The 20,221-nt window shown below is 41.5% G+C and overlaps 1 protein-coding gene across 1 annotated transcript in view; it reads right to left on the bottom strand.

Annotated features, from left to right (window-relative positions):
* Positions 1 to 20,221, bottom strand: part of ARMC2 (armadillo repeat containing 2) — a 183,759-nt gene that overhangs the window by 117,375 nt on the left and 46,163 nt on the right. The window contains exons 3-5 of the mRNA XM_063443529.1: positions 9,591 to 9,663; positions 6,317 to 6,479; positions 3,733 to 3,910 (exon numbers count right to left, since the gene is read on the bottom strand). Of these exons, the coding sequence (XP_063299599.1) occupies positions 3,733 to 3,910; positions 6,317 to 6,479; positions 9,591 to 9,663 (414 nt within the window). The remainder of the gene's footprint in view (positions 1 to 3,732; positions 3,911 to 6,316; positions 6,480 to 9,590; positions 9,664 to 20,221) is intronic.

The following is a 20,221-nucleotide window of genomic DNA, read 5'->3' on the forward strand; positions in this document are numbered from 1 at the left end:
GCACTGCTTAACCCCTTAAGGACACATGACATGTGCGACATGTCATGATTCCCTTTTATTCCAGAAGTTTGGTCCTTAAGGGGTTAAAGGAGCACTATATGGGCAGGAACACAAAAATTTATTCATGACCCCATGTGTTAAAATCACCATCTAGCCCCCATGTTCCCGTCCCCGTCCCTAAAATATAGCAAAATCTTACCTTTATTTAAGTCTTCTGTTGCTAGCTCTGCCCCTTATCTGCCAGCTTGGCTGACATCACCAAAAGTGGGAATCTGAGCCAATCACAATGCTTTCACATACGAAAGCATTGAATTGGCTTAGCTTGTCAAAAAGACAGATCAGGGGAAGAGCCAGCACAAGCCAAACACAGCCCTGGCCAATCAGCATCTCCTCATAGAAATGCATTTCTATGAGGAAGGTTCAGTGTCTCCACGCAGAGGGTGGAGACACTGAATGGCAGGAAGCACCTCTAATAGCCATAGGAGTGGCGGCCAGTGGAGATATCCCTAGGCTGTAATGTAAACACTACATTTTCTTTGAAAAGACAGTGCTTACTGCAAAATGTCTGGAGGGAATGATTCTACTCCACCAAAACAAATACAATGAGCTGTAGTTGTTCTAGTGTCTATAGTGTCCCTTTAGTGTATTCTGTTGGAAAAAGGGGATAATATAGAAAGCTAGTTGCATTAAAACAAAAAACTGCCAATTATATATAAGTGCATAAAAACGTGAGTCACATACAACTTTGCAAATATAGTTCCAATATGGGCATCACTTTACTGATTAAAGTTTCTTTGTTATAGTTTCAATAATGGAAGAAGAAGAAAAAAAAAAAAAGACTAAAACAACTTCATTTAAAGAGTTACTCAATGTCCATGACCAATTTTGCTTTTAGAAGAAGTTGGTGGTAGGAATCTGTATGTGAATGTTTCTGCTTAAAGTGCTGCAAATACAGAGCAATCTGCACTTTTTTGCATGGGGCTAGTTACACTCCATGGGGTTAGTTATAGTCTGAACTCTGTTCCGGGCTGCCAAATGTTAACTCTGTGCAAAAATGAGGTTTGTTGTCAGCACGCACAGTGTGCTGGCGACAGGCACATAAAGAGCTTCTACCCTTGGTGCAGGCAGTGATGGGAGCACCTGCAAGGGGATGTTTAATGCCCGCTCCCTTGCGTGCTCCCACCCTGCATATTTGGAAAGTATTTGGTTGTTTAACCCCTTAAGGACCAAACTTCTGGAATAAAAGGGAATCATGACATGTCACACATGTCATGTGTCCTTAAGGGGTTAAAAAAAAAAATATATATATATATATATATATATACTCTCTCTTTTACCACCTCTCGTTGTCCACCCTCCACAACTCAGTGCACACTTATGTGCTCTAGGCCTGGGAAAACAGTCCAAACACATGCTTCTCTATGAAAAGCATTTGATGACAGACGGGGCGTAGAACCGAGCCAGGAGAACCTTGCCCAGTGCTGGATTAAAGATAGGTTTTATTTTATTAAAAAGCTTTTAACATACATAAGGTAAATGGATAAGGGTAATAGTGCCCAAACAACATACTGAAAATGGTTATAGTAGCCAAATCAATATCTATAATAGTAAATAAATAGAACAGTATTTCTAAGTAAGAGCTTGTGCTGTATTAGCTGCTCTAGAGGTAGTTCTACCATACATTTACATAGACGTGCTGGGGAAAACAGGAAAAAAAAAATGCTCATATAACATTCTTTGAGCAATCATTACAAAGTTTTTTCATTTAAAAAAAAAATGAAAAATTAAGGGGGGGGACCACACAAAAACTACAAATGTTTACCAGCAAATCAAATTATTGCCCTATGACAGTGATGGCGAACCTTTTTGAGCCTGAGTGCCCAAACCGCAATACAAAGTGCCAACACGGACTGTGTGTGTATTCAGCAGTCTGTATTTATTCAGCAGTCTGTATTTATTCAGCAGACTGTGTGTGTGTGTATCCAGCAGACTGCGTGTGTGTGTATCCAGCAGACTGCGTGTGTGTATTCATGCTGAGTATACACACACACACAGAATGCTGAGTACACACACATGCAGACTGCCGAGTACAAACACACAGACTGCTGAATACACACATTGCTGAATACACACACTGCTGAATACACACACACAGAATGCGGAGTACACATTGTCTGCTGAATACACAGACAGACAGACTGCTGAGCACACACACACACAGACAGACTGCTGAGCTCACAGACAGACAGACTGCTGAGCACACACACACACAGACAGACTGCTGAGCGCACACACACACAGACAGACTGCTGAGCGCACACACACACAGACTGCTGAGCGCACACACACACACACATACACAGACCGCTGAGCACACACACACACAGACAAACCGCTGAGCACACACACACACACACACACAGACAGACCGCTGAGCACACACACACACAGACAGACCGCTGAGCACACATACACACAGTCAGACCGCTGAGCACATATACACAGCCCACTGAACAGACACACACAGTCCGCTGAATACATACAGACTGATGAATACACACACACACACATATATATATATATATATATGTATATATATATATACACTGCATTGAGGGGTGCAGTGTATGTGTTTGTATGTAAGGGTGTGGATTGCTGTGTGTAAGGGGTGCTGTGTGTGTCTGAGGCGTGCTGTGTGTGAGTGGGTGGGGGTGCTGTGTGTGTCTGAGGCGGGAGGGTGCTGTGTGTGTCTGAGGCGTGCTGTGTGTGAGTGGGTGGGGGTGCTGTGTGTGTGTGGGTGGGGGTGCTGTGTGTGTGGGGGTGGGAGGGTGCAGTGTGTGTGTGGGTGGGAGGGTGCAGTGTGCGTGGGGGTGGGAGTGTGCTGTGTGTGAGTGGGTGGGGGTGCTGTGTGTGAGTGGGTGGGGGGTGCTGTGTGTGAGTGGGTGGGGGGGTGCTGTGTGTAAATGGGGGGTGCTATGTGAGGGGGGAGTGCTGCAGGTAGTAATTTTTTTTTATTGTCATAATCATTAAACATTTTATCCCCCCCTTCTTCTTACCTTTGGTGAAGGAGGGGGGACACAGTCGGTGGTGGTAAGTGGCTGTATGTCTCCGCTCTCCTGTCCTCCCGCGCAATGCTGTGTTGGGCGTTGCCATGGGAACGCGCGGCAACGCTCCCCACAGCCTGCTCGCGGGAGGCTCGATCTGCTTGTCAGATCCCTCCCCCTGCCTCCATGTCCTTCGACACTGAAGCAGAGTAGGCGCCTGCCGTTTTGAGCAGGCAGGTGCCTACTCTGCATTGATGCCGACCCGCGCAAGCCGTCTTCCCCCTCCCGGCGACCTATGGCCGCGTGCCCACAGAAAGGGCCCGGCGTGCCACCTGTGGCACGTGTGCCATAGGTTCGCCATCACTGCCCTATGATGTGCTTATAAACTGAACTGGAAGTTGTATTAAATAAATAATAGAAAGCAGTGCTCTGTGTGGTAGTTAGAGCAGAGTGCACTGTTTTGTATTTGTGATTTTGTGTGTAGTCTAGGAGAGACTCACATAGAGTGGTAGCTGCTTTTTTTTAATGAATAAGTCACTTGTGTTTAGGCTCTCACATTGCACAGAGCACCTGGTCTTTTAAATAATAGGTATAGTTGCAATTAGTCAAACTGCTAGAGACAAGAAGAAATAGCTGGTAAATTCTTAGAAATCACTACACATTAATGTAAAAAATAAAAAATACAAACCATTCATTCTTGTTACTTGGTGGATATGGGTCCTTTGAATCTTCCCCTAGTTTATGTGGGATATTTTCAACATTGTGGATTTGTAGAGGGTTGTTGTTAACACACAATGATGTGTCAAATTCTTCCAAATCAGCTTTTGACAAAGGGCTCATATCTTCGTAACATTGCGGATTCCTTCCTGTAACATAAAATCCACATTAATGTTACTTTAAAGGATATTAAACCAAGGAAATAAGCAAGGGTTAATGTTAAAAACAAAATCTGCGATTTTGGTGAGCAACCCCTACAAATTATATATTTCTATTTTTTGGCAGATCATTCACCACAAAAAGTTAAAAATACTTAAAGAAGCCATGGGAGTAATTTTATAAATATTTCTAAAATATATTAGTTGAATATCAATATATTATTCACGTTTATATCAGTTCAGCTTCCCAAAAAAAGCTAAATTTAGGATTATATACTATTTGTTTTTCAACAAAAAATAGCAATTGAAAATTACAAGTTACTTTTTGTTACTTGGCACCATCTTGTAATTTACACAGAAAATGTAGAGGGAAAAAAGCATTATGGGGGGTGGGGCCTGACAGCCGACCGAGGTAGTCGCATGTGGCTAGAGCTCATCTGAGAAAATCATTTAATATGCCTGATAACTAATCTGAACTTTCAGCTTCTGGCACAAACTGGGTTTACTACCCTAGAGAGGACTCAGCTGAAAGCACAACCTGCTCCTGTCTGGCTCCAATGAGCATGACCCATGTTTGATGACCTGGCGGACTATAGACATGCCTGAGGCGGGGGAGGCGGTCGATCCTCTGTCTGGGGCTACCAGGGCTTGTTCCGGAGCCCTGTGCTCCCCCCCCATTGGACCGGTGGGGGATATCACGGTCCCAACTGGATGACTCTTTACACAGCAGTTTTGAGCCCTACCTGTGAAGACGGACGGACGGCCGTACCAGGGTTTACTGCACTGCGGGCCTTCCTGCGGCCTCCTTTCCATGTGGACCTGCTGCTGCAAGCCTATGACCGCTTGTGCACACAATTTGGAGCGAATCTACGCAATCAAAAGCTACAAAACAAAAGTGTGCCGAGCCACGGATTTTGGGACTGCAACTGCTGGACACTGCTGCAGACCAGGGTCTCTGCTGAGGGTCCCCCACAGAACATCGCGGAAGTGGAGGCGCAGATGAACCTCAAGGTCGGCACATAAGCTTCGCCGATCTTGCACTCCAGACCTAAGCATTCCGCGGATTCCCACTATGCATCCCTGGCTTTCTCACACAGGAAGATCCTCAACCAACGCTTTATTACCAGGGAGTGCTAAAAAATGGTGGGAAGATCTACTCACTTTGGCTGGACTCCAGTTCTGGCACGGAAGCAGCTCACCCTTTGCAGGCATCGGTTGAGTTGGTCGCAGAACACTTCCACAGCAAGGCTTATTTACCTTCTGCTATATATTTTTTTTGTGATAGTTAAGTTATATAGGGTGTTATATTCTTGTCAGTATTTCTACATCCTAGGCTGTGGTGTCTTATACTATCCAGTGGTAAAGCTTTTTTGATAACCTAGCTATGCATACCCCTGTTGATTATATAATACTACTTTCCCTCTACCGCAAGCACACAATTCTAGCTAGGACTAGACAGGCATGTGTAGCTGTGAACAACAAAAAAAAAATAAGTGCAGCATATCTTGACAACTCACACCTATATCTTGTGATCTTATCTCATGCTATGTCTCTACCAAGGCATGTATTTAACTCTGCTCTTGAAAAATAAAGAATATAAAAAATAAAAAAATGAAAAACGCATTATGCTTATTATAGAATGTATTTATTCAGAGTTTATTGAAGCGAAGGGTATATGACAATAGTAATTATACAAGAGTAGGAAGCTCACAGACTTTACTACACAGCGTAATTGCATCCTATAGTGTAATTATTACTGCAACAAGTAAAAGGGAGAAAAAAACAAAAAAAAAACATGTTGCATACAATAGTGTGATTAAGCAGGAGGAAAACTAAAGAGAAAAACTGGGTTCTTAGACTCAACAATAATAGATTGTGTACGGGGTAGGGATGAAGCAACAAAAGTGGTCGGAGAGGAGATTACCCTTATTTTAAGCTCCATAACATAGTGGGTGATGTAACATGTTCTAATATAAGATTCAAGCTTTAACCACTGTCCAATTTCTCTTAATATAATAAAAATCGTAAGAATAATAAAAATAATAATAATAATATTAATAAAACCAAACACTGAAATCAATGCTTCTCTATGAGAAGCACTCACTACAATTCAAAGCAAATCCCTCCGAGCTGTCTGCTTGACCAGAAGGTGTTACTAAGGGGATTTATATAGGTGACATTTTTTTCTGGAAATCTGCACTTTTCTAAAATAAGCCTGAGGAAATTCAAAGATAAAATAAGGTTTGGCCCCTAAGTAACAAGTGCCAAATTGGTCTCGGACCAAAACTAAAGATAAAAAAAACAATAATTTGAGCTGTCAAAAAATAAACATTTTTTAATAAAATTACAAATGTGACAATCAATTTTCTTTATTTAAAAAAAAGAAAATGTACTAACCATCATCTGGAAGAATGTCAGAATCATCTCTTTTGTTTCCATGTGACAATGCTCTGAACAAGCGACTTCGAGTGAGGCTGGCTCCCTTAGCTTGTGCTGGAGGCTGAGGGAACGTGATTACACCTTCGTCTTCCACAGGTGGGGATTCCGGCAGTTTCGGCTTCTGTAACGACAATGAACTTATGTGAACTATAAAAATTAATGATGTGAAAGTACAAGCTCTAACAAGAAAAAAAGTTTTTTTAAAAACCTTTAAAAAAAAAAATAGCTGTATGAGAACAACAAAAAACTCTTTATTACTACACTATACTACTATATTTTACCAATTTCACCAATTTTTCTCTTGGCGACTGATAAAAATCAGGACTAGTTGCCTGCAGGCAGCTTTAACAGGACGGAAAGCAGTATTTGTAACAAATACCGGTAAGCAATATCCCAATATCAAAGTGAATTTAAACTTAAAGCCAAAGCAGTCATACAGGAAGCATAACCAACTTAAATTTAAGATTCACTTTGAATTCTCACTTAAGTGAATAACCCTGTGAGTGTTTGCGCACAAGCTAAACAAACACCACAAACACCTCTCTGGAATTGATGGCATGTACAAGCAACGTTAATTTACAATTCCGTGTCATTTAAACAACACAGAATAAACATGCACTGTAACTAAGATATAGCGTTACTTCACGAGATTAACAATGAAATTATGGTTTAGGCCTAGTTTTTTTATTTTTTTATTATTCTTTATTTTTGAAGTGCATAGACATACATTTGAACAGATTCAGGGCATTTCCCATGAGTGATTTTCACATGACAAATTAGTAGTAAAAGACATGTTTTGTTGAGTAACGTGCACTATTTTGTATAACTATAAACTGAAAATGCAAGCTAGCTGTTTTTCCTGCAAGACACGTACACAAGACTTGTATATGGATTCCAGTTTTTATGCTTTCTCATTACAAATCTAGGCGTTTAGGACAGCTTAAGGATAGGTAATAAAAATTTAAAGAATAAACACTTTCTTGCTATGCGAATAACCTATTCGGTGTAACAGTACCTATTGCAGGGGTAAGAGTAATAAGGGAATACTAAACCATGCAGTGGGGGTGCCGCTTTTTGTCAATTATGTGCTGTGGCCCAGGTGGGATCATGTGTCGGTCTATGCACCTGTAGGATGAGTGTCAGTAGCTATCTCATCACCGTAATGCCCATGAGGAATAAAGCCAGAGTGGTTAATCATTGGGGTTGGTGAGAGCCTTTGCGGATCAATAGAATATTCAGTTACACTACCCTCTGTTAGGAGGAGGACGCTCGCATATTAAGAGAGCAATAGTAGCATGATTAGGTCAGATAGATTACCTGCACCCATGTTCTAAGGAAGGTGAGTGCCTTCTCTTCCCTTGCCTACAGAAGGCAGTGTGTCAATAGTTAAGGAGGGAGAGGAACAGACTGTTAGTGGCACGTGGCCTAGACCTTACTTTAGACTCGATATGCTAGAGGTGACAAGTAGTATGTCACATTAGAGTGCTCCTAACCAAGGGGGCTGCAGTTGAACCTACTGGCCCAGACACTGAGGCTAAAAAAGAAAATTGGTGGTTTGGTAGGGTGGACATAAAACTGGTTACCAAAGAAAAATTCCAAAACGCAATAAAATAATTTACATCAGAGGATATAGTTCTCTTTGTTTTTGCATACCAAATTAGTCAGGTTTCCGTTTGGATTCGTAAACCCCTTGGAATAAAGGGGATCACATGAGTGGGGTACCATGCCCAGGCAGCATTAGATGTTTTCTCTGCATCCATAGTCCCAAATCATGCAAGAATTGCGGTGCGTCCGCAATGGACGTGAGCCCGTGGACAGTTCCCTGATCCCTACCCCATCGGTAGGTCAGGCCAGAGTCTCGCAATCGACCAGTTACAAGACTAAGAGATCTACGCCATTGCAGTGTGGACCTTCTGAGGTCTTGATAAAACGTGAGCTGTGAATTCTCGAATAGGTAAGGTGTTTTATAGACAGCGGTCATAATATGTCCCTTATCTTGAAGAGAGGAGCACCGGACTATGACGTCTCGGGTGACATTAGGAGGTGCTTTCGGGGGATGCGGTAATCTATAGGACCCATCTATGGTCAATTTCCTGGCCAAGTGTTGGGGTAAAATAGTGGTCATTAAGCACCTCAGGTAGTGTGGCAACTCCTCAGGTGGAGAACTCGTCAGGTACGCCCCTTACGTTGATATGATGTCACCTGCATCGATCCTTCATTGTGGACGTGCGTGTAGTCAGGTTGTTTTGAGAGGGTTCAACTCTCCTAAGAGAGTCCTGCAGGTAGACAGACTGCCACGCAATTCCAAGATGTCTTCCTCAGAGGCGTGAACTCTGTCAGTTACCGCCTTGACATCCTCCTTGACCACAGCTATGTCAGCTGCCAGCATTTGCTTAATGTCCTGCAGGAATTTCTGGATGTCTTGCTATGTGGCAAGTTCTAGCCCTTCCACCATTTCCTCAAGGCTGCGTGGGGCAGAGGCCTTCGGGCCTTCTGCATGCGCCATCTTGGGTTGTGGTAAACGATGCAGCATCGTTCAGATGTCTCTTGTCTCTGACTAGGTGCCCACAGACGGTCTCTGCGATTGGCGCCCCATGGTGGGTGTACCACCCTGTAGCTTAGGTGGATTAGGATCAGTTGTGCAGTGGAAGTCTGCTGTTGAGGATCCGCCTAGGAGCACTTCAATTTTGGCCAGAGTAGGTTGTAGTAGGCAAACGGCCTGCGTTTCACTTTTCTTGGCTTCAGGTGTGAAGAAACGACATCCGTTTGAGCCAGGAGACCCCTTGGGAAGTTTGCAGTATGTCCCTCCCCGAGATGGTGGGTAATTTTAGGGATAATTGACAAAAATATATGGATTTCTCATGAGCTTCAAGAAGATGCATCTGTTCATATTCAGTAGCAAGCTCAATGCACCCACTCTGCCCTCCCCAGGCATAGTTTTAAATTGCTAACGTTTTCAGGCTTTAGTGTTGTTGGGAGAAAATAAACATTGTGGAATTTGGATTGAAATTTCATGGAGAACTGCTGCAAAAAGCTGAAAGTCACAAACATTATCAATTGTTATAGGAGCAGGATTTGAATGTAGGCCCCATTATGTTCCACAGACCAGTTATAAACCACCTGAAAAACATAGCCAGTATATATATATATATATATATATATATATATATATATATATATATATACACATACATATACATATACACACACACACACACGACATGTTACTCACATGAGGTAAAGGGCTCAGCCGCGTTCCTGACACTGGTCTTGAGTCAGAGGTTTCAAAGCTTGAAGCATGAAGACTGCAGAAAAGAAAATAGTTTATTAAAAGTGGATGGGAATTTACATCACAAAATGGTTGCAGCTAATGTGCAATTTCCTATACTATCATGGAACACTAATTTTTAAAAGAAAATGCCAACCAATTTCTACAATTTAACAAAAAAAGTGGTCACAAAGAAATCAATGCTTCTCTATGATTCAGGACAACCATTCGAAATTTATTTTTTTTATTTACTAGTTTTTAGAGGTAAAAAATAAATAATACTAGTGTAAACGAACGAAGCACTAATATTCAGTTTAGACTAACAGGGTTATCGACTAATTTGAGAATTCAAGAAGTATTTCAAATTTAAAGGAACACTATAGTATCAGGAATACAAACGTATTCCTGACACTATAGTGCAGGAATGCATATGCTCCCCGGTCCCCTTCTCTGTGTAAATAAAATGTTCTTAACTTATGTTTTCTTTACCACCATGTGGGTGTCGCCATCAATGCATCTCTGGGGAGTGTTCAGTGCCTCCATGCAGAGAGTGGAGACACTGTGCAGCACTGTATTAGGAGGCACCTCTAGTAGTCGTCTGAGTGGTAGTCACTATTGGTGTTTCTAGGCAGTAATGTAAACACTACATTTTCTCTGAAAAGGCTCTGTTTACATTGAAATGCCTGCAGGGACAGGTTATAGACATTAGAACCACTACATTAAGCTGTAGTGGTTATGGTGACATTCAGTTTGCTTACTCTGGCCTTAAATTTAAAATTCTATTTGAATTCTCATTTTAGTGAATAACCCTGTAAGAGAAACTGTTGTGTAATAAGAAAACAAACAGCTACTTAAGACCTTAAAGGGACACTATAGTCACCAGAACAACTACAGCTTAATGTAGTTGTTCTGGTGAATATAATCTTTACCTGTAGGCATTTTCATGCAAACATTTACATTGTCCCTAGGGACACCTCCAAGCCACTCCTCAGATGGCCACTGGAGATGCTTCCTGGCTCAGTGCTGCATAGTAAGCAGCACTGCCGTTCAGCACCTCCACGCTATGCATGGGGACGCTGAAGTTTCCTCAAAGAGATGCATTGATTCAAAACTGTGTTTGGCCCCGCCCCATCCCGCCTCCTTGATGATTTTAGCCAATCCAATTAGCTAAAAAAAAGGCTATTCTCATGATGTCATCAAGGAGGTGGATCGGGGGCAGGACCAGCTCTGGCGGACCCATGTGGCACTGGAAATAAGAGGAGTTTTCATTCTTTTTAGCGTGGCTCAGGGGGAAAGCCACCTAAATGGTGTGTTTAACACTATAGGGTCAAGAATACGTGTTTTTGTTCCTGACCCTATAGTGTTCCTTTAAAATGATTGCAAATGTCAATCTAAGCAGGGTTTGCAGGGAGAGCAGTGTTCATAAATTGAGAGGGAAGAATTGAGATATGACAAGTTAAGATGTACTTATAATTTTGGTTTTGGACCTAATGGAGTCAACATGTCAAAATTATAAATTCTATCCAGGCCAGACAAGCTGGGACGTTGCAAGAGTTGCTTGGAGGCAATTCTCAAAATTTAATTGCAAATAAGGAAGAACCCAACACCACCCAGGTCCTTCAGTCTACTAAGAAGATTATATTATAGTCTAGAGCAGGGTTCGGAGCGCTGGGTGTCACGTGACTACCCGGCTCTCAGTCTGACTCAACACGCATGCCATCTATCTATAGGAGAATGAATGAATGGAAGAGGTAGGAAGGGAGACATGGATTGGGGGATATATAAATGAAAGGGGGTAAGGGAGCTATTAATGGAAGAGGGAGGAAGCTATGAATGGAAGGGGGGAAGCGATGAATGGAAGGGGGGAAGGGAGCTATGAATGGAAGGGGGAGGGAGCTATGAATGGAAGGGGGGTTATAAATGGAAGAGGGGAGGGAAATATGAATGGAAAGTGGGGAGAGATATGAATGGAATGGGGAAAGCATGGATGGAATGGGTTGAGAGACAGGCAGACATGGAATGGGTTGGGAGGGAGACATGGGGGGAGAGACATGGATGGCAGGGGGAGGGAGACGTGGGAGAAATATGGAAGGGAGGGACACATAGATAGAAGAAGGGAAAGGGAGACATGGCAGATATGGATGGAAGGGGATGGGAGATATGGATGGAAAGGGGGGGCAGAGAGATATGGATAGAAGAGGACAGAAAGACATGGATGGATAGGGGGGAGTTGGAGACGTGGATGAAAGGGGCATAGAAGCTAGCGGAGTGGAGTGTGCAGCCACACCTTACCTTGCCTGGAGATTGCAGAGGGACTTGGGAGCAAGCGGAGCGGACAGTGTGGCTACCTACCTGACTGAGACTGCAGTTTGCAGAGGGACTGAGTGAGCGAGTGGAGCAGACAGTGGCATTACTACTAAGATAGTAAGTAACTTCAAATGAAGCTTTTGAGTGAATGATATATATGTATCCAGGATTACTGTAACGGAACCGCTGGCACCCCGACCGGGTACCTTCCGCTGATGGATGCTCCTAGTGCTTTCCGAGGACTCCAAGCACTTTGCCTGACACCATAACCACTGAATACCCCACGAACCGCCGCAGCTTGGTTGGGGTCTCGCCGTCTCCACCCACCCTTGGACCCAAGACCAGGGTCCAGCTTCCAGTAGGTGGACCTCTCCAAATTCCAGACAGCAGGAACAAAAACAAGCTCTTAGCAGAGCTTAGTGATTATACCCTGGGGAGTATAGTGATTATAGCAATCCCCAGAGTGTAGTTCTCCAACCCCCCAAACATGAGCCGAAACTTCATGAAGGTCCAAGATGATCTGAACTTTTAATGACCACACACTGGCTTTTGTGCAAGTCCCCATGCAAGGGGACATCCCACAGGGTGGGACACAGTACAACCAATCATATACAGGAAAAACGTAAAACACACCGAGCACAAACATACAATCCCTCCCCTCTGCCTGTGATATAATTACTGAACACAATGGGTTAATGTAATTTATCACAGGCAGGAAAAATACACTTTTTATACATACACTGTAACTTTACAAATATGCACCATATTCACATAAAACATACATATTCACAATCAGCATACTTTAAATATAAACATAACCAGGGCTCGAGTCCTGCAGGAACGCATGGGAACGGCGTTCCTGCACTTTTTTCACAACAGCAGCAACGCCATTCCTCCTGCAGGCACTAACCAGGGAGAGGCATAAAATGTCGCTCCCAAATGACCCCCGTGTTAACCCTGTCATGGGGGGGCCACCTGATGAACCCCCCCACGGGCACCTGTCTACCTATCAGACGCAGCAAGGGAGCTATGTTCTCCCAGCTCTGTTCTCTTGCACGCTGTTTGCTGACGCCGGGAGCCGTAATATGACGTAATATTCCGGCTCCCGGCATCAGTAGACAGCCCGTGAGGGAGCAGAGAGATAATAGCTCCCTCGCCGCATCTGATTAGAACAGCCGCCAGCCTCACTGCAGCCCCACTGCAACCCAGGGACCCATTCATGCCAGCTTTCCCAAAAGGTAGGGAGAGTGGGTGGATGGGAAATGTTAATTCTAATAATATTAATATGTCTGTAAGTGCGTGTGTGTGTATGTCTGTTAGTGTATGTATGTGTGCGTGTATGTCTGTATGTATGTTAGTGTATGTCTGTTATTGTGTGTGTCTGTTAGTATATGTGTATGTTTGTGTCAGTGTGTGTGTATGAGTGTAGGTATGTCTGTTAGTGTATGAGTGTATGTATGTTAGTGTATGTGTGTGTGTATGAGTGTATTTATATCTGTTAGCATATGTACGTTTGTGTGTATGAGTGTATGTGCTTCTGTTAGCGTATGCATGTGTATGTTTGTGTGTCTGTGCTTCTGTTAGTGTATGCATGTGTATGTTTGTGAGTTTCTGTCAAATCAGTGAGTCTGTTTATCATTTAGTGTGTGTATGACTATTAGTGTGTGTCTGTCAGTGTGTTTGTGTGTGTCTCTCTGTCAGTGAATGAGTGTGTGTCAGTGCATATGTGTGTGTGATAAATCAGTGACGTCTGTGTGTTTGTCATTAAGTGCGTGTGTTACAGTCAGTGTGTATCTGCCAGTGTGTGTCAGTGCATGTGTGTGTGTCTGTCAGAGAGTGTGCTTAGAGGGACACTATAGGCACCCAGACAACTTCAGCTCATTGAAATGGTCTGGGTGCATGTCACAGTCCCCTTAAACCTGCAACTGTAATTATTGCAGTTTCTCAGAAACTGCAATAATTACCTTGAGCGGTAACTCCACCCCTAGTGGCTGTCTACAAGGCAGCCACTAGAGGGACTTTTGGGTGGTTAGGTGACTAAAGGTCGCCTAACTGATGCTGGACGTCCTTGCACTGTGCATGAGGACACCCAGCATCTGCTAAATACCCTTTGGGTTACTGAGTGGGGGAGGGGAGGACACAAGGGAGGGGGCACTATAGGGAATTATAGAGCCAGGAAAACAGCTTTGTTTTCCTGGCACTATAGTATTTCTTTAAAAGGAGCAGGAAAAGGTGGAGTCGAAAGAGGAAGGGGTGTGTTCTTAATCAGGAAGAGGTGTGCCCTTGACAGGAAGGGGTGGTAAATTTAGATCAGGGGGTGCTCAGGTTTAGTCATGCCTAGGGCAGCACACAATTAAAATACACCACTGTGTGAGTGTCTGAGTATGTGTGTGCGTCTGTGAGTGTCTGAGTGTATGTGTGTGTGAGTGTATGTCTGTGTGCACCTGTCAGTGTGTGTGTGCACGCGTTTATATATGCATACAAGTGTATTTTCTTTTTGGGGAGGAGGGTGGATCTTGGGTGAGTTCCCACACTTTTTTCCCCAGGACTTGATCCCTGAACATAACCAAAAATCAGACAAAGTCCTTTATGACCGACCGCAAGCACATTTTCCTGCCCATAGATTTGGCCTGTGCGGCCGGTCAATTTTATGCAGAGAAACGACTAAGTCGCATTCGAACGTGCGTTCGAATCTTCGAACGGGACTTAGTCTCTGCAGCTGAAAGTTCAGTGTAGAAGAAGGTAAGGGTCAGCGGTGTTCGTGGAAATGTGTAGCCAATTTTAGTTCCATGGATTTGGCTACACATACCTCTGACCTCGTTCGAATGAACAAAGATGGCCGCCGCCACGTGTTCTATTGCACAAACTGCGGCCACCCAGCGGTCGGCAATTAACCTGCAGTAACCTCACAGCCTGGGAGGTAAATTGCCCGAACACTGTGTGGTACTTGGTTCAGTAAGCCCCATTTACTGAACCAAGTGGAAAATAGCCAGGAACAAAATATTTTAACTAAGTCTGGGGACACCGTCTTAGAGGGGCATTGTCACACAAAGTCTCAATATGTCCCCAGATGGTTCTTAAAGGGCCAGCATGGTCCAATACAAGTCCATAAGCCACAATGCAGTTCTTAAAGGGCCAGCAGCAGCACAATATAAATCCATTAGCCCAAATAATGTTTTTAAAGGGCCAAATCTCCCAGGGCCATAGTCATGAGACAGGAGGCTGGCAATCAGGCTCCTCCAACAGCCAGAGGAAAAGGGCAGCTTGTCAGCTAAAAATCCGGTGACAAAAGGCGTTTCGTCACAATTACATATTGTGAGAATGATGTATGATGATAAATGAATGTATGGTGATAAAGTAATTTTAGTTTGTGTTGGTCTAGGTCGAAATCTTTTTTCTTTTTGGCCCACATAAACGTAAGCCTTGTTTATTTAGCCACAGTTAGCTTTTGAGTTTGACATTCGTGCTGTAGAGTATGAATTTGAATAAAAAAATGTAGCAGTCAACTTTAGATAACAGAAGAAATTATCGGGAATGTATCTGATAAGTTGTTTGGTATACCCAGTGCATAATGGAAAGGATGATACATTTTAAAACATTATTTCTAGCCATTTTACTTACTTCCAAGTCTCTGTCTATCAAATCTATGTAAAGCTTGGAGATCAGTTACAGCAAGTAACACGGTCTGTGGCACAAAGGAGATTCTGGCAATTACACGAGCACACAATGCTGGGTACAGAGTGGTAAATAAAGCAGCCCTGTAATTTTATTTAACTTTTAATTTCCTTATGCCCCCTGACTCTTAATAATTATAATCCCTCCCTTGCCAATTCCCTATATTAATATTTATTATTTTTTTTTTTTAAATTTAATTTTTATTGAAAAAGATTTTTTTTTTAATACAATAAATACAAATAGACATGTATAGGTTCATCCATGGAACCGTTTACAAACAAACAAACAGCAGTTGTTGTGGAATACGTCTCATACATCTTTACTGAGGTTTAACGTTTTTAGCCAATAGTTATTAGGCCCTATATCCCCATACAGTATTACCATAATTTTCCAGGCTAAGCTAAGTCTATCAGATAGCTACGTTTGTTCAGTAATAGATGTTCAGAAATTATTATCCTTTATTACGCTGATAGACTCTAGAATGCCTCAGCCTTGTAACATTCTTATTGGGTCTTTGTATCCCCTCCTGCTCTTGCACTTACACTCTCACTATTACTCTTACATCTATAACATTCATACCATGCATTCATGTGGGATTTGGGTTTCCTCATATGTCTTATACATACATATAGAAAAAGGTAGTTTATACGCTCAGGTTCACTCTTTACGGGCACATCATCCCGCCTCCTTTATCCTTCTCTCAAATTTTCCTCTCTTTCCCTTTTTTAATTAACTATGGCTCTTTTAATATCCGTGATAAGACTCAGATAGAGATCCTTAGTTTTATTTTTAAAATGCAAGTTTGGTGAGATCCCACCCATTTCCATCTCCATTTGTGAAATTATTTGGTTTTTCAATTGTTGCATGTTTGGTACTAATGTTTGTTTCCACGCTCTAGCAATCAATAATTTAGTCGCCAAAAGGCTATGAATTACCATAATCTCTACTTTTTTGTCTAATTTCGTTCCATACAAATGTAATAATGCTATTTCAGGTTTATTACTCAGGCAAGTGTCTCCCACCTTGCATATTAGTTTGAATGAGAGGTCCCACAAGGATCTTAATCTGGGACAGTTCCACCAGATGTGCATCATAGAGCCATCCATGTGGAAGCATCTCCAGCAATTGGGGGGATTACTCTGGGACATTTTATTGAGTCTACTTGGGACCATATACCATCTATGGCTTACTTTGATGAAATTTTCTAATATATTTAAACAGTGTATGAATTTTTTTACTCTTGAATAAGCGTGACACCATTGTTTATATTGAATCTCTATACCCAAATCTCTTTCCCATTTTTTAAAAGCTGTAGGAATATCTGGTCCATCTATATCTTTTAGTAGTTCCATTGTTGGATAGTATTTGTTTTTAGCAGATTCGATTGAGAGGACCTTCTCAATCAGAGTACCCGTATCGCCATCTATGATTAATACATATTCTTTCAAAAAGCTTTTAACTCGAAAATAATTAAATAATTCTCTAGGAGGTAGAGATAGCATGTCAGATATTTCCACATACTCTTTTAGATGCTTATCTACATATAGGTCTTTAATTTGAATATTTTTCTTTTTATGCCAGTTTATCAAGTTCATATCTGGCATTATGAGTTCTAATGTTTTAAGGGATACAGTGTCTGGTATCTTGTTGTTAAACCCCAGCTTTCTTTTTAGTCTATACCATTCGCTCAGTGTCTGAGAGAGAATCGTGGATCTCAGATTTGGAAAGTTTTTCTTTTTTCCGATATTATTCCATAGCAGTATTTCTAGATTATCTATCCCCTCCCTATGTGTTTCTAGTTTGTACCACGCCTGGTCCTTGATATCTACAATTTGTAGATTGGAAGCGTGTGTCGTCATAATTGCTTGATATGTTTGAGATATCAAGGGATAGCTCATCCCCCCAGACTGGGCTTTTTTGGCTAGCGTAGTAGCTTTTATTCTGGGTTTTTTACCTCTCCAGATAAAGTTTGTAAAGCTGCTTTGTATCATGTTCAGCCAGTACACTGGTATTTTGAGGGGGATCATGCGAAATAGGTATATCCATTTTGGAACAATATAAGCTTTGATTGTATTGATCCTTCCCCACCATGATATCTCAATTGATCTCCAGTCTTTTAAAAGTTTGTTTGTTTCTTTCAGCATTTTTAAAAAGTTATTTTACATTATGTGGGACACATCGGCTGTCAGCCAAATGCCCAGGTATGAGATTTCTTTAACTACCCAATTGAACGCATATGTCTGTCTTAAATTTTGTAGCTTGTCCTCTTTTATATTTACTGCTAAAGACATTGTTTTGCTTATATTTAGTTTATAGTTCGACACTTCACTATACTGTTCAAACTCTAGCATTAGTGTGGGTAAGGATATTTTGGGTTCAGTGATGGTCAATAGTATGTCGTCTGCATATAGACATATTTTTAAATCGTCCTTGGGAATACATACTCCTTTTATTAATGGGTTTTGTCTTATTTTGCAGGCTAGAGGTTCAATGGATAAAACATATAATAAAGGGGAGAGCGGACAACCCTGTCGGGTTCCATTTTGTATCTTAAACCATTCTGATCGAATGTCTCTTCCCACTATTCTAGCCGATGGATTCGAATAGAGTGCTCCCATTGCTCCCATGAACCAGCCTTCAAAACCGAAATGCGTCATAGTTCTCTTTAGAAAGTCCCAGCCAACCCTGTCGAAGGCTTTCTCAGCATCAACCGACAGGGTTAGCAGGGGCGTGTCCGTTGACTTTGCCCAATCTAGTATCTCTAATATTCTCCGGGTATTGTTACTTGAGTGTCTCCCTTTCACGAAACCTATCTGGTCTATATTGATAATAGATGGAAGCACCCTTTGTAACCTATCCGCCAATATAGCCGAGTATAGTTTAACGTCTACGTTTATAAGCAATATTGGACGATAGTTGACGATATCTGTTGTGGGTTTATCTGGCTTTAAAATTGGGCTAATATGCGCTCTTAAGAAATCCGTCGATGCATGTCCTTTTATAGAGATTTCATTGAATGTATCTGTTAGAACAGGGATGATCTGTGTTTTAAAAGTTTTATAGAACTGGTTGGAATATCCATCCGGCCCTGGGGCTTTTTTGTTTACCAGCTTATTTATTACCCGTTCTACTTCTATCGTGGTGAAGGTCTTATTTAGTTCATTTCTTTGTTCCAGCGAAATTTTTGGCAGCTTTATATTTGAAAAGTATCTTTCCAGAGCTTTAGATGGTGGGTTTAATTTTAGGTTATATAGTTTTTCATAGAAACCTTTAAACGTCTCTGCAATATCTTCAGGATTTATAATATTTTTACAATTCTCAATTAATTTAGAGATTTTCCTTTCCACGTTTTGTTTTTTCAATCTATTTGTTAACATGGTATCTACTTTATTGTTCTTATAGTAAAATTTAATTTGTAGTTTCTTTAGATTCCGTTGTATTCTATCCTCAATCTGTTTATTTATTTTATTTTGACAAATCTTAATTTTTTCTGTTCTTTCCATAGATATGCTGTTCTTGTTTAAACTAGATAGGTTATAGAACTCGATGTAGAGGTCTGATAATTTAGGATTGCTATTTTTTTGCTGGCTGGCTAGCTTTATCCAGTAGCCTCTTATAACTGTTTTAAAAGAGCACCATAAGCATTCTTTAGATATTTCCTCCATTGAGTTTTCTCTAAAAAATAAGTCCATAAGTTTAGCTATATGTTCTATATTCGTCTTTTTTTCTAATAGCTTTTCATCCAGTCTCCATATTGGTGGACACTTATTAATCACATCTAGTACATCAGCGATTACTAAATCATGATCAGACCAGGTATTTTTTTTAATTGTTATTGAATGTATGGCCTTAGAGAGGTTAATATCTCCCATAATCATATCGATTCTTGCTGCTGATTTATGAGGAATAGATCGATGAGTTACCTCTTTGTCATTTGGGTGGACTAGCCTCCAGCAATCATATACCTCATATTTTTTGAGCACTCTATTCATTTCTGCAGCTTGTTTTATTAACTTTTTATCCATTAGTTGATTGGGGCCCAGCTGCTTATCCATTATAGGATCCAGTATGCAATTAAAATCTCCTGCTATTATCAGTTTCCCTTTTTTCACCTGTTCTATTATCTTTAAAATATTTGTCAGCAACTTAGTTAGACGTATATTTGGCAAATACACGTTTGCCAATGTGTATATTGTCCCATTTAACAGCCCGACCAGAATAATGAATCTTCCCTCAGGGTCTAAAAACTGATATTGGCACTCAAAGTTCACCTCTTTCGAAAAAATAATTGCTACACCACATTTTTTCTTCCCCAATAGGGAGGCCGCGTAGAGAAGAGGGAACTTTTTGTAGTGCCATAGCCGTTTGTCATTGAGTAGCCAGTGAGTTTCTTGGACGAATCCCACCTTGATGTTCTCTCTAATCAAAGTATCATATAAAAACCCTCTTTTCACATGAGAGTTTAAACCTTGCGCGTTAATAGTGATCAATCTAACCATATCCCTTTCTTCTTGTTAACCATACTGAGAGCAAAACCCATTTCCGTGTTACATACTTCAGACATACACTCACAACATAATCTTTCATCCTAAAACCTACTCTTGGATAACCTC

This window comes from Pelobates fuscus, chromosome 2 (genome assembly GCF_036172605.1).
Source record: "Pelobates fuscus isolate aPelFus1 chromosome 2, aPelFus1.pri, whole genome shotgun sequence".
Lineage (NCBI taxonomy): Eukaryota > Metazoa > Chordata > Amphibia > Anura > Pelobatidae > Pelobates > Pelobates fuscus.